General features: G+C 41.9%; 1 protein-coding gene across 12 annotated transcripts in view; it reads right to left on the bottom strand.

Moving 5' to 3' along the window:
* The window catches only part of TP63 (tumor protein p63), a 314,554-nt gene that overhangs the window by 60,817 nt on the left and 231,493 nt on the right, over positions 1-22,244 (bottom strand). For all 12 annotated transcript variants that reach the window (XM_075340463.1, XM_075340465.1, XM_075340467.1 and 9 more), the window contains one exon: positions 10,688-10,942. In XM_075340463.1, the coding sequence (XP_075196578.1) occupies positions 10,688-10,942 (255 nt within the window). The remainder of the gene's footprint in view (positions 1-10,687; positions 10,943-22,244) is intronic.

The following is a 22,244-nucleotide window of genomic DNA, read 5'->3' as shown; positions in this document are numbered from 1 at the left end:
ATCTGGACAGCTCAGGGGGCACGGCAATTTCATAGCAGACGCCTTCTATATGTTACAGTATAGAATCGGAGCCCGACACTGGTCTTCTATGCCCTGGGTGTTGCCATAAAGGAGGTGAGTAACGGTGGTTACTCACAGCAAATCCAAGATAGCAGCCTCCAGTACTTCAGTAAAACAAGAATTAAATAAAAACTAAATAAACAGTGAGTTTAATTTTGTATTAAAAATACTTGATTTCATAATCACTATTATTAATACAAAAATAAAAAACGTGACACCTTACACCTTTTAAGTTTACTACAAGGCTCAGCAATGCAGCAGATAACTATCATAAAACCTTTTTTATGGCATCCGATAAATGACAGTGCTGGCATCTGGGTCTCTGTCACTAGCTCAGATAGGATACCATAATTTTGTTGTCCTGTTCCTTTACCATAAACATTGTTTTACTGAATGGTTTCAAGTTGAGATGAGTAGATCTTTTGAACTTTGGGGGAATTCGGCGAAGCCAGCGAAATCAGACAGTTCAGCTCACAGAAAATAAATGTGTGAATTTCAATACTAGAAAATACACATGGTGGAGAGAAGAGTGAGCCTTGCTGACCATAATAGTTTGCGCTCTAGAGAACAGAGAGAAGACCCCAGAGACAGAGGGAAACTGAGAGACAGAGATAAAGACAGAAAGAGAGATTATGAAAGAGCCCTGCTGACCATAAGAGCTTGTGCTCAGTAGAACAGAGAGAGGACCCCAGAGACAGAGGAAAACCGGAGAGAAAAAGACAGATACCATGAAAGAGCCCTGCTGACCATAAGAGCTTGTGCTCTATAGAACAGAGAAAAGGCGCCAGAGACAGAGGGAACCCGAGAGACAGAGAACAAGACAGAGACACCATGAAAGAGCCCTGCTGACCATAAGAGCTTGTGCTCTATAGAACACAGAAAAGACCCTAGATACCGAGAAGCTGAGACAAAAGACAGAAAGAGAGAGACAATCAAAGAGCCCTGCTGACCATAAGAGCTTATACACTACACAAAAGCAACCCTTGAAGATGGAAACGACTTGGTTATACAAAACTGTCCTCTGTTGGAAACCGCTGATCTCAGATGGCTTAGGTACCGACCCCACTGTACAAAGTATGACAATCCGCTAGATGTCATAGCTGCATGGCATTGTGCACCGCAGTAAAGTAAAAAGACATTCGCACGCTCGCCGATGACTCAGCAGTGTGGGAAATGTTGCTTTTTTTTTATTTTTGTGACCTCTTTCAAATCTCAAAGTACAAACAGGAAATTTCTGTAAAAGTGGCTCAAACTTGATCCTACATGGATCAACCGTCTCCCCTCTTGTTGTGAGAGGTGCCATCTGCTGGCAATGCATAAATCATTAGCGCCAGACCATCCTAAGTATATTGTGATCTACCATTTTTTTTATCCAATAATTAATTTAAAACTTTAGTTTAGGTCATTTTAGTTCAAAGATAGATCAGGAAGAAAAAAGAAAAAACTTTGAAAAGTGGGAAATGCTTAATCACTATTCACCTCTCACATCCCGTATTGGTCCAGATTTTACCACCACTGTGGTCAATAAGTCACTGACCAGGGACAACCCCTGATTAGAAAGTCGAGTAGTTTTTTTTAGTCTTTTTAAAGCATTTGTAGCAATTTAGTTTTTCTAATTAGACAGAGGGCCTCCTTGAAATATAAAGTTAACGTACAGGTTGGCCTTCTTGAATAGCAATAAGTGGCAAGTCATACCATGGGTAATTCTATCGCAAGAGTACAATATCATATTGGGATACTTTAAATTGCCATTGTGGCCTCAAGACGTTTTAGAATTGAATTACCGTAGTGACACGTCATAAAATACTTGCATGAGCAACTCAAGGAAAGAGAAATGACAAGAAGTTATCAACAGTCAACACTGGTGATAACATCTTCTAGGTAGGTGGTAAATCTCTAAATTATTACTTGGCAACAGACAAGAAACCAGGTGCTTCTATTTTATGGCAAGTTAAAAGCAGAGGTCTAATGTTCTGACCACCTGTCTGTTCGCCAACTTTGTAGGGCTGACATGAAAGAAAGCAGGCAAAAAACATAACCCTCATAAAAAAAAAAAAAAAGAAAACACACAAAACTAAAAGCTAATAGATAGCAAATACCTTTTCTAGACAACTGGCTAACAATAAATATCAGGCAAAAGTGCAAGACAGATAAAATCCCACCTTCTGTCATATCCAGTAATCCAATAATCTGCCACTTTTAGTAAACTTGAGACAGATTTTTTTATATGTCTGCAGTTGCCATTTGGCTCGTAAATTCAAGTCTCATTGAATATTGCCATAGGCTTTGGAATGTATTTATTGTTCACCTTCACACGGTGATTTCATTTTTATATGCTGAAAGCAGATTTAATCCAGGCTTCCAGTCCCATTTTCTATAGTAAAACAGGGTGGAGTTTCATTTAGAATATGGCAATTAAAAATAATGATCAACTCTTCGGCTCTGCAAGTCTGGTAGAGGTGTAGTCCATCATTATTGTATAGTTACAAAGGGTCAAATTTCTACAGGTATTTAAGGAGCTACTATGGGGTTGAAATCATTGAACCACGCGAGAGGCATCTAGAGACCAAAGGGGTGTAAAGCTTAGAAAAGAACTGTAGGCCTTAAAAGGAAACTATTCTGTAATCTTCTGTCTTGTCTCAATGACCAACATAGTCCGAAGGTTTTAAGTAGGAATCTTAACCCCATGAAATGGAAGTTCCACCTTAAGGGGAACATGTCAGGTGCAATATGCACCCAGAACCATGAGCAGTTCTGGGTGTATATTGCTAATCCCTGCCTATCTGTCTCTGCATCTTGTAGCATACAAAGAGATCTTTAGAAAAAGTATTTCTAAAGATCGTTTATGATATGCTAATGAGAGTGGGTGTGCTAACATGGTATTCAATGCCCAGCGTCATCTGTGCTAACGCACATACCTGTGTCCGTTGTCCTTGGCAATTCCGTTCATGCGCACTAGATCTCTCTGAAGCCGGGACGCGTACACCCGGCTTCATTGTGCACATGACAAGAAGTGCAGGGCATGCTGACAGGGGACACAGGTCTGCACGTTAGTGCTGATGATGCTGCATTGAATAGTATGTTAGCACGCCCCTGTGGGCATACTACCATGCTAAGAGGGCAGAATGAGCGCAGGAACTAACGTCCTTGTGACTAGTCCCTGGCCTCATTAGCATATCATAAAGGATCTTTAGAAATACTTTTTCTAAACTTTATCTATGTTAGTGTATACCGGGACGGTTAGGCAGGGATTAGTAATATGCACCCAGAAATGCTTGTGGTTCTGGGTGCATATTGCACCTGACAGGTTCCCTTTAAAGAGGTTTTATTTGGGATTAGCAAAAATGAGTCTAAAAGGTAGTAAATGGCAGCAAATACCAAAGTGGTTTTACCCAATACATCTGCAGCTCAAGGGCTGCCAAGAGAGTGCTCCCCAAACCGTGCCAGTTTACTTCCCTGCAGCGCTCATGTGTCACCTATCCATGTGTCCACTGTAGCCAATCATTTACCTCAATTGCAAGGTTGCCAACTACACTTATTTTGTTCTGGACAGCTTATTAAAATAAATAAATAAATAAATAAATAAAAAATCAGAATATTTTTTACAGACACATTGTAAAACCATAATAAATCCTTATGATTATAACAGGTCTACAATTCAAAATTCTGATATGAAGACATCAGCCGCATTCACTGTAAAATTATGAATGTTACAGTCAAACTAAACTGTATAAATTTCTTCAGCTTAAAATAAAAATCACATACACCTTAAAAAAAGTTTTTTTTACAGTCAGGGCAAAAAAGTGCCTTATTTTTACAGACTGTTCTGAAATTTCTGGATGGTTCAAAACCCAGCTCAGTGGTGATGTTGGCATATAAAGCACCGCACCACTGGGATTGGCGAGTGGCTGCAACAGTCACGAGTAGACGGAATGTAATTGCTGCAGAGATGAATACAGAGACTGACTATGAGCACTGGAGAGATAGTGTTTTTACAGCATCATTTCATTTTTTTCAGGTAATACAATGGCTCTCTTGTTATTTTATAAAATGTAATATCTTTTGATTAATTTTTCCCCTAAAAAAAAAAAGTTTACATTTTTATTGCATACAGATAGTCTTGAGAATAGAAATATGTAATTTATCAAAATTTACAATGTTGAGTTATGTTAAAAGCTGCTTAAAAAGGGCTATTAAAGTAGTTATAAAAAAAAAAGGATCTGAAATGCTGTGAGGTCATCCTTAATTATCTGGAGGGTTTTTTTTGTTGTTGTTGATCATGAGAGGCCAAAAGCAAACACTTGTCATTACACAATCAAACTAAATAAAAAGGAAACAAAAAAACAAACCACTGTATAGAAAATGTAGCATCACTTCATAATAATTACATAATGGCTCTTAGTTTCTACTCATTTCAGAATGGTGCCAGTAGTAAAGCTAGCCATTGAGTAAGATGAGGGTAAGATTTTCTACCTGATAAACAGCGACATGTCCATCATTGTGACTACTTAGTTTGGGCAAACAATGGCGGTGTGACATACGGGACCTATTTTTCCCATGAAATAAACCTGTAAACCAGGTTACGGCTCACCACAGGGGAATTAGATTTTAAGTCAATCCAATTTAAGTTGCTAAAAAACAATCTTAAAAGTTTCATTTAGATGGGCTGATGGCGGCTGTGAAACCACGACCAATAGGATGTGTGCTGTAATCTGATGGACAGTCATTTAAAGGGCCTACAGCACAGAGTGAGTGTTCAACCAAGTGCAGGCGCTCAGTGCATCCTGGCGGGGCTCAGTGCATCATGGCGGGGCTAATCATTTAAATACACCTTCCCACCTGTTTATTTTCATCTATCTGCTTCCTTCTCCAAAGCAGCCAAAGCAGTCAAAGAAAGGGTGGAGATAAAAAAAAAAAAAAAAAAAAAAAGCAGACGGGAAGGTGCATTTAAATAATTAGCCCCACCCAGTTGCACAGAGCACCTGTACTTTGTTTGTACAGTAATTCTGTGCTAACAGAGTCCCTTTAAATTGCATGTATACACAGGCTAGCCACATATCTACGTGCACAAGATTATTGCGAATATGATGATGAAAACATACTATTTTCAAGCTTGATTAAAAATGATCTCACCCAACGAACAAACATTTTGCTCTTCTACCAGGTGATTGCTGGCCTGTTTAGACAGACTGATAATAAGGAAACGATTGTTCCCAGTTAACAGTCTGACTAAATGGGCCTAAAGGGAGTCTGTCACATCAAAAACACTTAAAAATCTACCAGTAGCATAGATCTCATTACTTTACTTTCACATAAAAACAGTTTTATAACATATATTAAGTAGGGGGTCCTCTGTGTTCCCTTAGCACAGCCAAGGGTCCTTGCACCGGTCTGACCTTCAATAAGCATCCTCACACCTAAAGCGGGCTTTACACGCTACAACATATCTAACGATGTGTCGGCGGGGTCACGTCGTAAGTGACGCACATCCGGCATCGTTAGTGTTGTTGTAGCGTGTGACAGCTATGTGCGATTGAACGTAAAACCGTTCATCGCACGCACGTCGTTCATTTGCTAAAAATTGCACGGCGGGTTGTTCAATGTTCCCTAGGCAGCACACATCGCAGTGTGTGACACCCCGGGAACGATGAACAGATCTTACCTGCGTCACGCGGCTCCCGTCAGTAATGCGGAAGGAAGGAGGTGGGCGGGATGTTTATGTCCCACTCATCTCCGCCCCTGCCGCGTGACGTTGCGGTGATGCCAAACGTCCCTCCCACTCCAGGAAGTGGATGTTCGCCGCCCACATCGAGGTCGTATGGAAAGGTAAGTACGTGTGTCGGCAATTAATCGTTTGTGCGACACGGTCAACAAATTGAACGTGTCGCACATACGATGGAGGTGTGTCACATCGCATACGATATCGTATGCTTAATTGTAAGGTGTAAAGCAGGGTTTAGTTTAATTTGATTGACAGCATTTTCTTCCAACACTGCCTGAATGGACTTCTTTTTGCATATCTGCACTGACACTGCAGGGGTCAAGCGGGCACACATTGTCAGTACAGGCCTGCTCTCACCCCTTGCTCGTTTCCACAGTGGGCTACCATTATAGTGTGATCTTGTGTGCTGTAAGCGGCGGCTGCAGACAGTAGAAAGGGGTGGGAGTATATCCACATGGACACTGTGTGCACTCAGCCCCTGTAGGTTCAATATGGTTGCGCAAAGCCAAGGATTCATTTCAGACAACACTCAATGAGAACAGTCAATCAAGATAAGGGAAAGAGCGGAAGATTCTAATTAAGGGATGAGAATGGTGCGCCAAGCTCTTGGCCATGGCAATGGTGCACCAAAGACTGCTAATTACAATGTGTTACAAGACAGTTTTTATGTAAAAGTAACAAAGCAGCCTTTATAAAAAGCCCACTTGTAGTGGCAAAGTCCCCTGCATAAGGCTATGTGCGCACGTTATGTATTTGCATGCAGTTACGCTGCGATCTGCACCGCAGCGTAACTGCATGCGTCCTGCGTCCCCAGCACAATCTATAAAGATTATGCAGGAGCCGTGCGCACGTGGCGTCTTAGAGCGCAGCGCTTCGGCTGCTGCTCGAAGTGCGCGTTCTAAGAAGTGACATGTCACTTCTTTCCTGCGCTCTGCATGCAGCGCCCGCTCTGTCTATGGGAGGGGCTGCACTCAGAGCACATGGAATCGGCATTTTTTTCATTATGGACTCTTTCTGTAGCGATTTGAAGCGCACGTGTGCTGATCAAATCGCTTCAGATATTTCTGCAGGGCAGAACGCTACGTGCGCACATAGCCTTACTGTAGTAGTGGTTTTATTTGAGTTTAGGGTGACAGACTCCCTTTAACCCTCCAAAACCCCTGTGATTTTTCCTTTTGCACTTTTGCTTTTAATCTTTCTGCTAAGCGTGTTAACTTTTCTATTTTTCTGTGGGTGTAGTAAGGTGATTGTGTTGTTTCCTTGGTAAAAATGATTGAAGAATTCTCCACGTCAGTACACCTACAGTGCTCTCGAACCTGTAAAGATTTTTTTTCATTATAGTGGAGAAAAAAAAAAAAATATATGTTTGTTTAATGGTGCTATTTTTCGAGACTTGCAATATTTTTATTTTTCAATCAATTTAGATGTGTGATGGCTTGTTTTTTGTGTAGTAAGTGAACAGTTTTATTCAAACAAATTTGAGGTACATACAATATTTAGAATTTTTTCCCTTATTTACAAGGTTTACCAGTCGGGTTATTACATTTTATATTTTGACAGAAGAGACTTTTATTGATGCAGTGGTACCAAATATGCCTTATAAATGGGGCAAAAAAGAGGGACATTTGAATTTATATTTTTTCGTATTTTTAAAGAACATTTATTTTTTAGTCCCCTTTGAGGACTGGAGCTGCAGTATCTTATGGAGCTCAGCCTTTGACAGAGTTTCCCAGAAGCAGCGACGGGCACATTCAGCAGGCCCCCAGCTGTCATGGTATCATCAGTATCCCGTGATTGCAATGCAAGGGGCCAATGAGAGCTGGCGCACAGTGTCAGAGATTAACCTCTAGTTACAGTTGTTAAAGAGAACCTGTGAGCTGATACATGTTGCCCAATATACACATGTACATAGGCAGAGACCTGTCAATCTAGGACAGCGCGAGGAGAGAAGCCGCTACCTGTCCGACGAGTCCACCGCACATCTCTATTCCTGATCAGCCATTAAATGGGTTTTCCCATGAACAAAGTTCATCTTAACCAACAGATGGAATAAAAATAATTTCCACAATTGGAGGAGTTCAAAAAAATGTTCCTGGGCTGAGCTAATCTTGCATACAGTATCTGCCTCCTCTATGTACTGTGTAATTGCCGTGTCTGACCGTACAGTGAAATGGTCTGATCATACCACATCTCCTGGGCCGGGGAGAATGTATCCAAACATTACAGCACAGGACCATACATAATAAGTATTCCTTTTTTGGAGGTAAATTATTATTATTTTTTTTTTAAAAACAGTCAGGATAAATGTTTCACCTCACAAAAAGACTCAGCTATGAGCCCGTGCTGTAAAATGTCTGTGCAGTTTCTTTTATGTCTTCCCCTTCCCAGGAGATATGGTATGATCAGACCATGTCCCTGTACAGTCAGACACGGCCATTACACAGTACACAGCAGGGGAACATTTATAAGATTATCTCAGCACAGGAACATTTTTTTAAACACATTCAATTGTGGAAATTATTATTCCAAGATTGATTGATTAAAATAAGCTTTCAAATTAACCTTGTTAGTGGGAAATCCCTTTCAAAGTATGAGTAACTCTGGAAACCTGCAGTTTCAGCGTTAAAAATACCTGGCTGAGATAATACAGCCAGTACCCGATACATGCTGCCCATGAATTGAGCAGCGTGTATCAGCGGACAGGCTCCTTTTGCACACACAGCAGATTACATAACCAACATCTGTATTTAAAAAGCTAAAATCCCGAGCCTTCCCACACAGAGGAACCCTGTAATAACGTACATTTTCTTGACTTTCCATGAGGATAAAGCCATGTCCAATTTTTGAGGCGTGAAAAAACAGTTTAGAAAATTCTACACATGAATTTCTATGGGAAATCCACTTTGCTGTTCCAATGAATTTTTTTGAGCATTTATTTATTTTTTCCTAAAGAGATTTTGAAAAATAGCTGATCACAAAAGAAAGTGGATATCACTTCATTGAAGCCGATCCTCATGGAATCTGATCTAGATGGCTGCAAAAGACACAACACACAAACTCTGCCAGAACGCAACTTCAGGAACCGCTGAAACGGTTTTGAAGTTCCATCGGATTTGTCTACCATGTGAAGATAGCCCGATGGCTCTCAAGTCTAGGGGTTCATACCGCTATAGCCATACTGCTAGTGTCAATAAAATGGGATTTGGTTGTCTAAAGAGGGCTTTACACGCTGCAACATCGTTAACGATGTCGCTAGCGATCGTACCCGCCTCCGTCGTTTGTGCGTCACAGGCAAATCACTGCCCGTTGTGAACAAAATTGCTAGTATGCGTCACACATCCTTACCTTCCTAATGACGTCGCTGTGGCCAGCGAACAATCTCTTTTCTAAGGGGGCGGTTTGTGCGGCGATACACAGAAGGCCACCAATAGAAGCGGAGGGCAGCCGCATGAAGGACACTCCCACCTTGTTGCCGGAGGACGCAGGTACGTTGTTGTTCGTCGTTTCCGGGGTGTCACACATAGCAATGTGTGCTGCCTCAGGAACGACGAACAACCTGCATCCCAGAAGATCAACGACATTTTGAAAATGAATGACGTGTCAACGATCAACGATGTGGTAAGTAATTTTGATCATTAGCGGTCGCTCGTACGTGTCACACGCAACGACGTAGCTAACGAGGCCGGATTTGCGTAGCGAATTCCGTGACCCCAGCGACATCTTGTTAGCGATGTCGTTGCGTGTAAAGCGGCCTTTAGACTGAATTTATCTCAGACATCAATAGTCAATGTGAATGGCGTTAGTGGTCACAACTTACGTCACTGCTCAGCAGTGTCCCACTGTCTGCTCCGTGGGTTAATTTTGGAGAAATCAGGGTCAGTACTATGGGGGCCCATGTTTACAGTTCCGTCAGGAGGCTTTATGGTATGATTTTATTGGAAGAAAGATGCTGATGACAACACTATACTTGAAGATTTATTAAATTATTTCAACTAGTTCCTTGATGGCTGTAATATCTGTGACACATGAAACAGGTTTTACGAGTCATATCTGATTGTAGGACATGTTTGCAAACAAATAATAGACAGAAGCTGTTTTTTCTTCCTGCATTAAGCAGAATAATTTGTGAACTGAGCACAAATCTTAGGTGTAGCACATTCACCGCGGTCTCGTCTTTCTGTAACAGATGGGAGGAGACAAGGCGAATGTTGCACATGGGAATCTGAATACTGGCAGTGTCTCACCGTGCAAAGAGCAGAATAAATAATGCATCGCTAATTACATGTTCTTAATTTCACTGGAGTAATGACACAGTGAACTTGTCAAAGAAACTTAATGTTCACTTCTTGTCATGTGGGTACCTCAATTATCTTTCCTTCCTTGAGTTTGCATTAATACCACAGAGACACCCCATGCATAAGGAGACATCAAGATGCTCTTCAAGGGGTTTCCTAATGACAAGGCCATTACTACTAGCCTGACAGTTTGACAAATAATTTCCGTATTGTGAGAAACCGGCTAAATTCCAGCAAAATTGGAGACAATTCTGTTAAAAATTGAGAAGCTCTTAGATGGTACTAGTTTTCCTTGTAGAGATCTAAATGGTATAGGTAATTGTAAAGGCAATACTCTCTAAGAAAGAGTATGAAAATAAACTTCTCCAAAGGGATGAAAACAAGGGACACCTATATCTGGGTAGGCATCTATAGGTGGCTCTAGATCATTTTTTCTTTTACTATTTTGGAGGAGAAAAGAGAAAATGTTGGAACAAACCTTGTTGAAAATATTAATAAGAGACGATCCCCTCTAAAGAGCAATAAAGCAAAACTACAAATTAATGTCCAATTGGTTGCAGAAAATAGTTGGATATTTGCAAAGTGTGTGCTTTTACAATATTCTGCTTACCGTCCATGTAGCAGACTTGGCTGTGCTGGACTGCTGAAATGAGACATCAAAGCTGTGAGGTCCTGGGTAATCAGTATTTGAAGGAATGGCTGGCGAAGGAGACAAGGCATCAAAGGTGGAGCTCGGCTGAGCGTATGGCGATGGTGTGGTCACGCTGTTCTGTGCATGCTCATTGGTGTAAGGGCTGGTGGAAGAAGAACCATTCTGGATCTGCTGTTCCATACTGTTCAGCAGGCCCAAGTTTGTGTACTGTGGCTGAAAAAGAACAAATACATTTCAATTAGCTACCAGAATAAGAAAAAGCTTTTGGCATTTCAAAGTGTTAGAAAATTTGTATTGTTGCAAAAGTCAAACAAGGATATTACCATTTCTGTCATTTATATGGCCAATATCACAGTGGAAATTAGCATTTTTAATTTCCCAGTGGAGCATTGCATGGTTTATAAATCTCCTTACGCTGGCATATCACTCTCCAAAAGGAGAAAAGTTAAGGCCCAGTCACACACAGCGATATCGCTAGCAATATTGCTAGCGAGTGTACCCGCCCCCGTCGTTTGTGTGTCACGGGCAAATCGCTGCCTGTGGCGCACAATATCGTTAGGAGCCGTCACACGGTCTTACCTGCCTAGGGACATCGCTGTGGCCGGCGAACCGCCTCCTTTCTAAGGGGGTGGTTCATGCGGCGTCACTAAGTGGCCGCCCAATAGAATCCGTAACATCCTGCCCACCTCCTTCCTTCCTCATTGCCAGCGGGCGCAAGTAAGCTGTAGTTCGTCGTTCCCGAGGTGTCACACTTAGCGATGTGTGCTGCCTTGGGAACGACGAACAACCTGCGTCCTCAACAATCAACGATTTTTAGAAAAGGAACGACGTGTCAACAATGGACGATTTGGTGAGTATTTTCCATCGTTAACGGTCGCTCGTTGGTGTCACACGCAACGACGTCGCTAACGATGCCGGATGTGCGTCACGGAATCCGTGACCCCGGCGATATATCGTTAGATACATCGCTGCGTGTGACTAGGCCTTTACCTGTTAGATTACACAAGGATCAGTCACATCTGGGAAATGGCCCATGTATTTTGAGCTGTCTGCACCTCTTTAAAGAAACCTACACTGAAATATTCTACTGCACTACTTTTATTGCAATATATCAACAGAAATGTAAGCATTGCTAAAAGCCAAAAGGGCCAGTGGTTGGTTGCCATTTCAGGATAATATATTTTATAAGAACCTGTCTGACTGCTGAAATATTAAATACAAACATGTAAGCTATAATTAATATAGGACTTTCAAAAGAAACAACTGAATGGCAGACTTGAAGATCAAGGTTTCAAAAGCACAGAAGGGGACACTCCCAAGTACATGACTGATCTCAAAAGGAAGATTAAATGGAAAACCAATGCATGTCAAAGTGATATAACACGTTATACACAAACATCTAAAAAAATAAAAATATATAACGCGCATACATAAACACAGTATATAATATACAATGCATGGACAAATGTTTTGGGCCGCACATCTAAATCATCAAATTCAGCTTTTTAATGATGTCCCATTGAGACAGGTGTAAAATATTCAGCTTTAGCAAAACTGTCTGGCTTTACATATGTTGGGGCATGCTCACACTGGCATATAAAGAAAAAAATAAAAATCGGTCCCATTCTTTTCCAGAAAAATTGTAGTGAAATCCTATTCCATATGTTATGCGAGTGTGCGATTTTTTTCACACCTATGGTGTGTTTTTTGCGCAGCAAAATTACATGTCGAGTCGCAGTGTTATATGCAACAGAGTGTAATGTATCCGTAAAAAAATAAAGTCATATGGACATGCGTGTGGCATCCAATTTCATCTTGCACCTATTGACGAGTCGTGTCATAGACGAGTGCAATGGCAGCACGCTGCAATTTTTTCTTCAGTCCAGTTTGAGCTGAGGGAAAACTCGCACATCGGCTCTGCCTCATTGACTAACATTGGCCGAGGTCAATGCAATTTTTCTCACATTGCACTGGTCCATTTTAAACACCAGTTTGAGAAAACCCTTAGACAAAGAATGGATCATACAAAAGAGCTCACTGAACCCGAGTGTGGTCCTCTAATAGTACATCAGGCAGTTTGTGAAATTTGTTCTCTCCTATTCTACGATCAATTGGTAGTAGTATTATTGAAAAATGGAAGCGCTTAGGAGCCACAGCAATTCAGCCACAAAGATGCAGACCACGTAAAGTTCCAGATTGTGGATGCCTAGTGCTTAATGAAACTGGGCATACGTCATTAAAGCGGACTCAACAACTGCACAATTCTAAACCTCCTCCAGAAATTTACATCAGGACAAAAACTGTGCCCCACCGGGAGCTTCATGGCATAGGTTTCCATGGCTGAGACATTTCATGCAAGCTTTACATCACCAAGCACAAATGTTATGTGTTGGATGGAGTGGTGTAAAGCATGCCACTACTGTACAAGTGGAAACGTATTCTGTAGAGTGATGAATCACTTTGCTATCCAGCAGATTGATGGCCAAATCAGAGTTTGGAAATTTCCAGGAGAAAGTTAGCTGCCTGACTGTATTGTGCCAACTAGAAAGTTTGCTGGTGGAAGGATAATAGTATAGAGCAGTGTTTCCCAAACGCCAGTCCTCATGGCCCCCAACAAGTCATGTTTTCAGGATTTCCTTACTATTGAACAGGTGATGGAATCATTATCAAGGCCACACCTGTGCTATATTAAGGAAATCCTGAAAACATGATCTGTTGGGGGTCGTGAGGACTGGAGATTGGGAACCACTGGTATAGAATTATGTTCAATGAACCCTTATTTCCAGTGAAGATAAATCTTAATATTTCAGCATGATAAGACTTTTTTTTGTTACCATTGGACTGTTAAATAAAAAAGGATGGATATGAACCAGGCACTGTGACACAGGATTTGTCATGGACCAATGATGCCCAGCGGTGAAGAGCTGCTGATTGGGCTGCCGGCTAAAAGGTGTCTCCCTCGGTGGCGCTTTTGCGTGCCCTGCTGGTCACTACTGACAAGGATGCGGTATCCTGATGGGATCGCTAGTTGGCGGAGGACTTTTCCTGCTGAGACCCAGTGGGTTTGTGGTGTCAGAGCCAGTAGCAGCTTCTGCGGTCTGGAACCAATCCACTCTCAAATGTGAATTCAGAGCGCTGTGCCTGATCAGCACAACAGTGGTGGGTGAGCACATGAAAGTATCAAGTTTAAGTGAATTTAAATTAATGATCTGCACGGGGTGCACTTTTTTCTTTATTACTTTTCACGCTTTGTACAACTGTGCTTATATTGTCTTCATGTTTTGCTTTTAAAATGTAGCACAGTGTCTAATCACAGCCTTTGGGGAATTCGAGGAGTACTCATCTTTGAAACATCAAATATCTCTAAGATGGTGACTAAGAAAAATCTGTTGCCTAATGGGAAGTGTGAATAAGCAAGCGAAAGAAATGAGTCAACCATTACAAAATGTGTCCATTGTGGTGTTAAACTCAGACTACCTAACTAATCTTTTGTACGTCATAGCAAGATTTTGTAGCTCACGAAGTATCAGTCTGGAATGGCTAATTTAGGCTAAGTTCACACATCCTGTGTTTTCAATCCGTCAGGTCCGTCAGCAACGGATCAGTCATTTTCAAGATGTCAACTGATGCAACTGATGTGTTTTTCACAGGATTCCTTTCACAGGAATCCTGTGAAAAAACCGATCAGTTGCGTCCGTTACATCCGCTGTGCGTCCGTTTTTTGACGGATCAGTCATGATCCATCTGTGTTTGGGACAGCCCAGTGGGCGTGCCAAGCATGCTGGGCATGCTCAGTAGAGCATGACGGAATCCTGCGCAGGATTCCGTTGTAAGACGGATTACAACGGAATCCTGCACCATAGACATACATTGCAAGTGTGGCGGATGGCGACGGATTCCTGCGCAGCGCGTTAATTTTGACGGCCCGAAAAACGTTACATTCTGCGTTGCTCCCCGTTCAGCGGTCAGTCAAAAACGACGGACCGTGACGCAGCGGATGCAACGCAGGGTCATCAGTCGCAATCCGTCGCTAATATAAGTCTATGGGGAAATACAGGATTCCTGCAAAAAATTTTGCAGGGTACCGTAATTCCCCAAGGCGACGGATTGTGACTGATGCAAAACACAGGATGTGTGAACTTAGCCTTAGGAGGGGAAAAGGGGGAGGCGGGTTGGGAAGTTCTTGACCTGTTTTTAAAATGGGTTTCCCCATCTTATAATTACTAGCATATCCAAGAAGGTGGCATAAATGTATTAATCGGTGGCGACGTGACCTGTGAGACACCAAGCCAATCCTAAAAGGATAGCAGCACGGAATCAATTTCACTGTTTTCCCGTCAATGTATTCCCCCATCTTCCTGAATGGAGATGCTCTGCTGATCCCGAGGCTAGTGGATGGGGAGATAATGTGGAGGGAAAACCAATGAAAGGGATGCAATGGTAATCCAGTCAGTCAAGACTGGTGAGGAAGTCCTAGGTCAGACCTCGAATGATCACAAAATTGATGGATTATACAATGGGTAAAACATCTTAATGGAAAAAAACCCTGAAAATTTTGCGTAAATTGAGCATAAATGGATAGTGTGTTCACAAAGCCAGATCTAATCTAATATATAAAGCTGAATGTATGTGTATGTATGTCCGGGATTGGCATCTTAATCGTCGCAGCTACAGCCACAAAATTTTGCACACTCACACGTCTGGACCCCGAGAGTGTCATAGGCTATGTTGTGAGGCGAAATTTTAACCCCGCGGATTCCAATTTACCAATCAATTTTGCCCCTATCTACATAATGGGGAAAAAGTGAAACAAAAAAAAGTGTATCCGCAACGTCGCATTTACAATCACGAAATTTTGCACAGACACCTCATGTGACCCAGGGAACGTTGTAGACTATGTTTTGACAGGGAAATTTAACCCCGCGTTTTATAGTCCAAAAAACATGCCTCCATTAAAGTAAATGGAGCCTGGAACTACAGGTTATTAGTAGGAGCTGTGATTGGTTGCTATAGGAACAAAAGACATTCATAGTATAAGAAGCTTATATGTGAGGTAATAAGATGTCGGTGGGGAGACTGATAGAGAGGCAGACGGGCAAAGAGACAGACCGGGAAAGAGACAGACCGGGAAAGAGACAGACCGGGAAAGAGACAGACCGGGAAAGAGACAGACCGGGAAAGAGACAGACTGGGAAAGAGACAGACCGGGAAAGAGACAGACCTGGAAAGAGACAGACCTGGAAAGAGACAGACCTGGAAAGAGACAGACCTGGAAAGAGACAGACGGAGCACATTACTTGGCCAATTTAGTTAAATCTGTGTGGAATATCTAGGGTGTTGAAATATATGTTGTGAGATGCTTCTATTAGCTTAGTTTTTGCCTTTTAATAATTACATTTCTATTTGTTTTGTGGTTTTTGTGTGCAGAATAAATTTTTGTTAATACATTCTATTTTGTTAACAGCAGTTATTAACCAGGGCGAAGCCGGGTAGTACAGCTAGTATATCAATAAACCAAGAACAATTTCCCGGATTTTCAGCATTGCATCACAGCAGAAGGAAAACATTTGAAGAAATACTCAGACTTTAAAGCCAGCACAACGGAGGAATTCTGGAGATTGAGTTTCAGAGGGTTTGCCTATGTCCCAGACAAGGGTGATGCCCAGAGAGAGGAGGCCAGCATCAGACGCTCTCACATTGCTCAGCTAACAAAAGAAATGTCAACAAGACAGACACAAGTATTGGGGGCAGGAAGTGTAAAACCCAACCTCTAAACCAGGTGAAAACCTGAACAAATTCAAGAGCAAAGATCTCATGACAGAATAAACAAGTGTCTAGGTCTCACTAACCCTTAAGCTGCTGGTGGAATGGCCACGTTGGGAGGAAAGTATCATTTGTATAGCCTTAACATATTGCATGCTCAGACGCCTATTTCACTTTTGGGCCATTTCGTATAGCTAATATTTCATTAAAAAAATGTGTCACCGGTAACACAAACAAAGAATTGTAACTGGATATGGGCTGACAAATAAGGACAGGTAAAAGGATATCGAGGAACGTTGTTCTCTAAGAATTGATGTCTAAGCTTTCTACAAACGATTTGTCCATTATATATCTTAATATGACATGTATAATATATAGACATGTACGTCACTCCGTGAGAGAGATGGAGCCCAAATAGGGATCCAGTCGGTAAAATATAAAGAAAAACTCAGCACTCAGGGGCATGCGATGAAGTAGTGTAATTTTAATGTGGGAATCCAATTACACAAGGTTTATGTCCCACATTCAGGACCTTCATCAGAACCAGATGGATTGAAGAAGGAGAAGCAGTTCCAGAAGACAAAGCATAGCGGTAAAGGCACTGTAGGCACGTATGTAAAACATTGTATATGCGACTACAGATGCTTTACCGCTGCTCTTTCTCAATATGACATATAGCTTGGATGGGCATCTAATAAATATCACTTTGTATCTGGTCATGGCACCTATAACAGATTCAATTAGTGATGTGGTTATTCAGAAACAAACTAGTCCTGGTCAGTAAACTAAGAATAAGTGCACTTGTGTATTAGAGAAGGATGCCTTCCATACTTTTAAGATAACTTATCCCTATTTTAATCTGAACCTGATAAATTGGGAACTAAAAAAAAAAAAGTCCCTGGGAATCAATTGCGGGACATGACTGTTCCTCGACTGCCTTCGGGGCAGGTATTTATAGGGCAAAGCCTAGACTGTCAATTGTACATTCCGTGTCAAAAAGGCTCCTGCAGGGCACAACTGAAAGTTTACATTTCAAGAATCCTGATACAACAATTTCCCTTTACGAAGGGTCAAGCCTTGTTTCTCAGCCACATACCGTGTTTCCCCGAAAGTAGGACCCCCCGAAAGTAAGGCAGGGTGGGGGTTTCGGGGGGGTCCGCCAATGTAGGGCACCCCCCGATTGTAAGGCAGGGTAGCGGGGGGGCCGGGGAATGTAAGGCCGCCTATGGGTGGGGGTCCCTGGGGAAAGTACAGGAACTTACCGCTGCCGCTGTTCCCTCGCTCCATCCAGGCCTTCTCCAGTCTCGTGCCACCCGTGGTCCGCCTCCGGTGAATGGCCCCCGCAAGGCTCCCTGCTGGCCATCAGCTCGAGCTGCGATTGGCCAGTCAGCCGGCTCGCAGCTGATTGGCCCTCAGCTCGAGCTGCGATTGGCCAGTCAGCCGGCTCGCAGCTGATTGGCCCTCAGCTCGAGCTGCGATTGGCCAGTCAGCCGGCTCGCAGCTGATTGGCCCTCAGCTCGAGCTGCGATTGGCCAGTCAGCCGGCTCGCAGCTGATTGGCCGAAATCAGCCGCGACGTCACCGCCTGCAGCTGATTGGCCGAAATCAGCCGCGACGTCACCGCCTGCAGGCTCGCTCCGATTTCGGTAAGTTCCGAAACTCTGTGTGTGTGTGTGTGTGTGTGTGTGTGTGTTATGTGTATGGGTGCCGTATGGGGCTGTATGTGTCAGTGTGTGTGTGTGTGTGTGTTATGTGTATGGGTGCCGTATGGGGCTGTATGTGTCAGTGTGTGTGTGTGTACGGTACCGGTACGATATGTGTGTGGGTGCCGTGTGGGGCTGTACCGGTACCGTATGTGTCAGTGTGTGTGGTGGCAGAGTGGGGGGCAGAACCACTGTATGGGGAGGCTGCAGGGGGGAGGATGGGGTGGATGCCGGATCTCAAACAATGGGGAGGCTGCAGGGGGGAGGAAGGGGTGGGATGCCGGATCTCAAACAATGGGGAGGCTGCAGGGGGGAGGAAGGGGTGGATGCCGGATCTCAAACAATGGGGAGGCTGCAGGGGGGAGGAAGGGGTGGATGCCGGATCTCAAACAATGGGGAGGCTGCAGGGGGGAGGATTGTCATTTTTTTTTCCAATGTAAGGCCTCCCCCGAAAGTAAGGCAGGGTGGGACTTTTGAGGGTAAAATTAATGTAAGACAGGGCCTTACTTTCGGGGAAACACGGTACTACTATGGCAGTATATTTAGGTAATCTGTCTTGAATCTATGATACATTGGTGAGCAACTGAAGAAAATATAATAGGTTAATATTTATGCATATCATTGTGAAACTAATAACACATACATAAGACGCATGTCTTTGAGCAGAAGGTATTCTGGGTTTGTTTTTTCATAAAACAATCATTCTGCATGGAGTATAAGTAAAAGCCACAAGTTGCCAAAGTTTACAAAAGTAGCATCGCCTAGAAGAGTTATTATATTGCAATGAAGCATCATGAGCAAATAGACTGCATAGGATGGAAGGGAATGGAGATGAAAGGTTTTCAGGCATCCTCCCACCTGCAGATAGGTTTCACAAGAGTTTCCCAGAACTATCCAGATAATAAGAAGGAAGCACTCTTAAAGCAGCAGCTCAATTCACCCATAGACACCCACCCACATGCAGAACCCCCACTAAGATCTGCTCTAGCAAACTTTAAAGTCAGGTTGGCCAGATGATCAACACCATCATGAACTGCGAGGTGAACAAATGACAGGATGGGGTAATAATAGTCTGATCCAAAACGGAGGTTCAAAAGACCTTTAACAAACACAACTACAATTGGAGGCTGCGTATTAGGCCCTGATCACACCTGTCACCCATAGGCTAGAATGACATGAATTTAATAGATATGTCACGTAAATCTTATCATATCTACATTCACATATCCTGAAATGACTGCCCGTCACCCACAGGTACAACGTGGTACCCAATATTCTTTTACTGGACTATAGTTTACTTCACTATTCCATAACTTTTGTCATTTAGAGACCAGATGGTGTCCAAAAGGCCATTTTTTTTAGTCACCATCTGATTAATAGACCCCTATAGTACACTGGTGTACACAACAAACATAAAAAAGTGTGATGCACATAGGACAATGTGACAGTAAACTAACTATTTGAGAATTTATTTAAAGCATAATCATCAGTTTATTTATTTTTTTTTAAACAAATGAAAATAAGCAACTTTGACACATACACTACTCACAAAAAGCTAGGGATATATGGCTTTTGGGTGAAATTTATGGAAAACATAAAATATCACTGTAGTGTGAACGTTTTATCATGAATCTAGCATATTTAGGTAGAAGCATCCAATGGTGAGTTCCCCACCCCAAACAATTTATTGACACAACAGCCAACACCAGAGTGGGAAACCCCCCCAAAAATGTCTCAATATCTTGTCATGTCGCCTTCAGCATTAATCACAGCTCAACAACGAAGTCTCCTGCTGTTCACAAGTGGAGTCATTTTCTGCTGAGGCATGGCATTACATCTTTTTGAAGGGCAGCCCTCAAGTCATTGAGGTTCTGGGGTAGAGTTAAGAGCCTTTACATGAAAACTCATCTGATCTCATAGTCTTTTATGGGATGCAGATCTGGAGAAAGTGGAGGCTGCTCCATTTGAGGTACCCCAATCTCCAGCAGCAGTTCCCCAATGATGTGACCTCGATGAGCTGGAGCACTGTCATCAATAAAAATTAAATTAGGCCTGTGTTGTTCATGCAGAATGGGTCACAAAGTGTAGGGCAGTTCTGTATTGACTAGAAACCTGCCCACACTACCACCACCACCACCAAGAGCTCATCTGGAGACAGCAGTGGCTGATGCATAGCACTCTCCTTGATGCCCCAGCATGATTGTCGTCCATCATTTCTGTTCAGTAAGAATCGACCATCAGTGAGCAGCACTGAGGCCCACTGGTCCCTTGTCCAACGAAGTTGAAGCCTGACACACAGATGTAAATGGTTTTGAATGGTCTGACGTGATACTTGGATGCCGGTCACATCATTTTAATGTGCCTGAAGCTGTGCATTCATTATATGGTTATGAAGGGTATTGTTCACAATGAAGCAATCATCAGGGTGGAATGTGGCCAAAAGATGTCCACTTCTATGCTTTGTGACTCTCCCAGTCTCCCTGTATCTCTGTTACACCTGCAGATGATACTCTAAGCTCGGTGACCACTTCCTTCTGAAAACATCCTATTTGAAGCCACGCAATGGTGAGGTACTGTTGATCAATTGTTAGGTATCGTCTTGGTCTCATGTCAAAATGTCAACAGCATGATGAGGAGAACTTTTTACATACCAATTTTAATTGATCCATGAATTGCCCACTAAATTTCGAGGTTCAAATACCTGTTAATTTTGCAATTCAGCTCCTTGTTAGGAAAACAGCATGTTATGCAAAAAGCACTGAAATATTGAACAGTTGGACATGTGTATTCAGAGGTTTAGAGAAGGTAACATTAAGTTCACCGGAAAAGGTTAGAGTGTATTTTAGGATCATCCTGAAATTTCACCAAAAAGCCAAATATCCCTACCTTTTTGTGATTAGTTTATCTATATCTGCTTACTCCTCTTGGACTCATCTCTTGCTATCAATTAATTGGTAAAATGTATTTAATGAAGACAGATTTTTCCCTCAACTGAGATAACTGACAATTGGTGCTTTTAAAATTCCATGGAGGAGGATCTAGAGGTAGAAACAGACAGACATTCTTCTGCAAGTTCTCCAGAAATGACAGTTACAGATCCTCATAGAACTTTATAAGCACCAACTCTCATCTCAGAAATTGGAACATTTGTACTCAATGAACATAGATTTTACCAATGAAATTAGAATTTGGAGAAATAAAGCTCAGTCCAGGAGGAGAAAGAAGCAGATTTCTCTAATAAGATATATTACAAAGTTTCTTATTTTCATGTGTACTATTTATTTATAGAAAAAAAACAACATTAAACTGACAATTACTGTTTAACGTTAGTCCTTATGAAGGGCAAAAAAAAGTTTAATTACATATTGAAAGAAATACGGAGCATTTCTAAAGATAACACTATAACAAGTGTATGGGCAAGTGACAGAAATATACCCATAGTTGTCACTTTCCTCCTTTGACTGCTATAATGCATCGAAATTCTTCAACTAAATGGCTATTTTTTATTTTGTACTAATTTCTACTTAATACATTTTTTTCATTGTTTTTTATCTAATAAAGTTATTTTTGATTTATCAATATTTGGACTAAAACTCTCTATTTTCAGTCTTCGATTCTATAGAGGATCTTTCTTGTCTTTACGTTCTTACTGTGCGGCGCATCAAGGGATCTCAAGAGAGAAGCTATATTGACCTATCGGGTTATAGTAAATGCTATAGACTTAGCGTTATCCTTTTTACATGTTTCTCCCTGATGGGATCAGATCCATTATTATGGCAGAGAAAAACTAAATAGGAGTATTTGGAAAGCAAATATGTGCAAGAATAGACATGAAATCATGCAAAAATCTGATTCAAGAATGGAAACCAGATGAAATTGGAAATAGTGCAACAAATTTTAAAATGATTTTGCAAATGTAGATTTTCACAAAAAAATGTTGAAAGTAGAAATCTGCCGAAAACTGGAATAAGTTTTCTTTAAAAATTTGCCATAACTTAGTTTCTGTTTATCAAACCCCCTTCATTATAGAAGCATGCACACATTTTCCTG

This window comes from Anomaloglossus baeobatrachus, chromosome 3, assembly GCF_048569485.1.
Source record: "Anomaloglossus baeobatrachus isolate aAnoBae1 chromosome 3, aAnoBae1.hap1, whole genome shotgun sequence".
Classification (NCBI taxonomy): domain Eukaryota; kingdom Metazoa; phylum Chordata; class Amphibia; order Anura; family Aromobatidae; genus Anomaloglossus; species Anomaloglossus baeobatrachus.
This window is presented reverse-complemented; position numbering and strand designations above follow the sequence as displayed.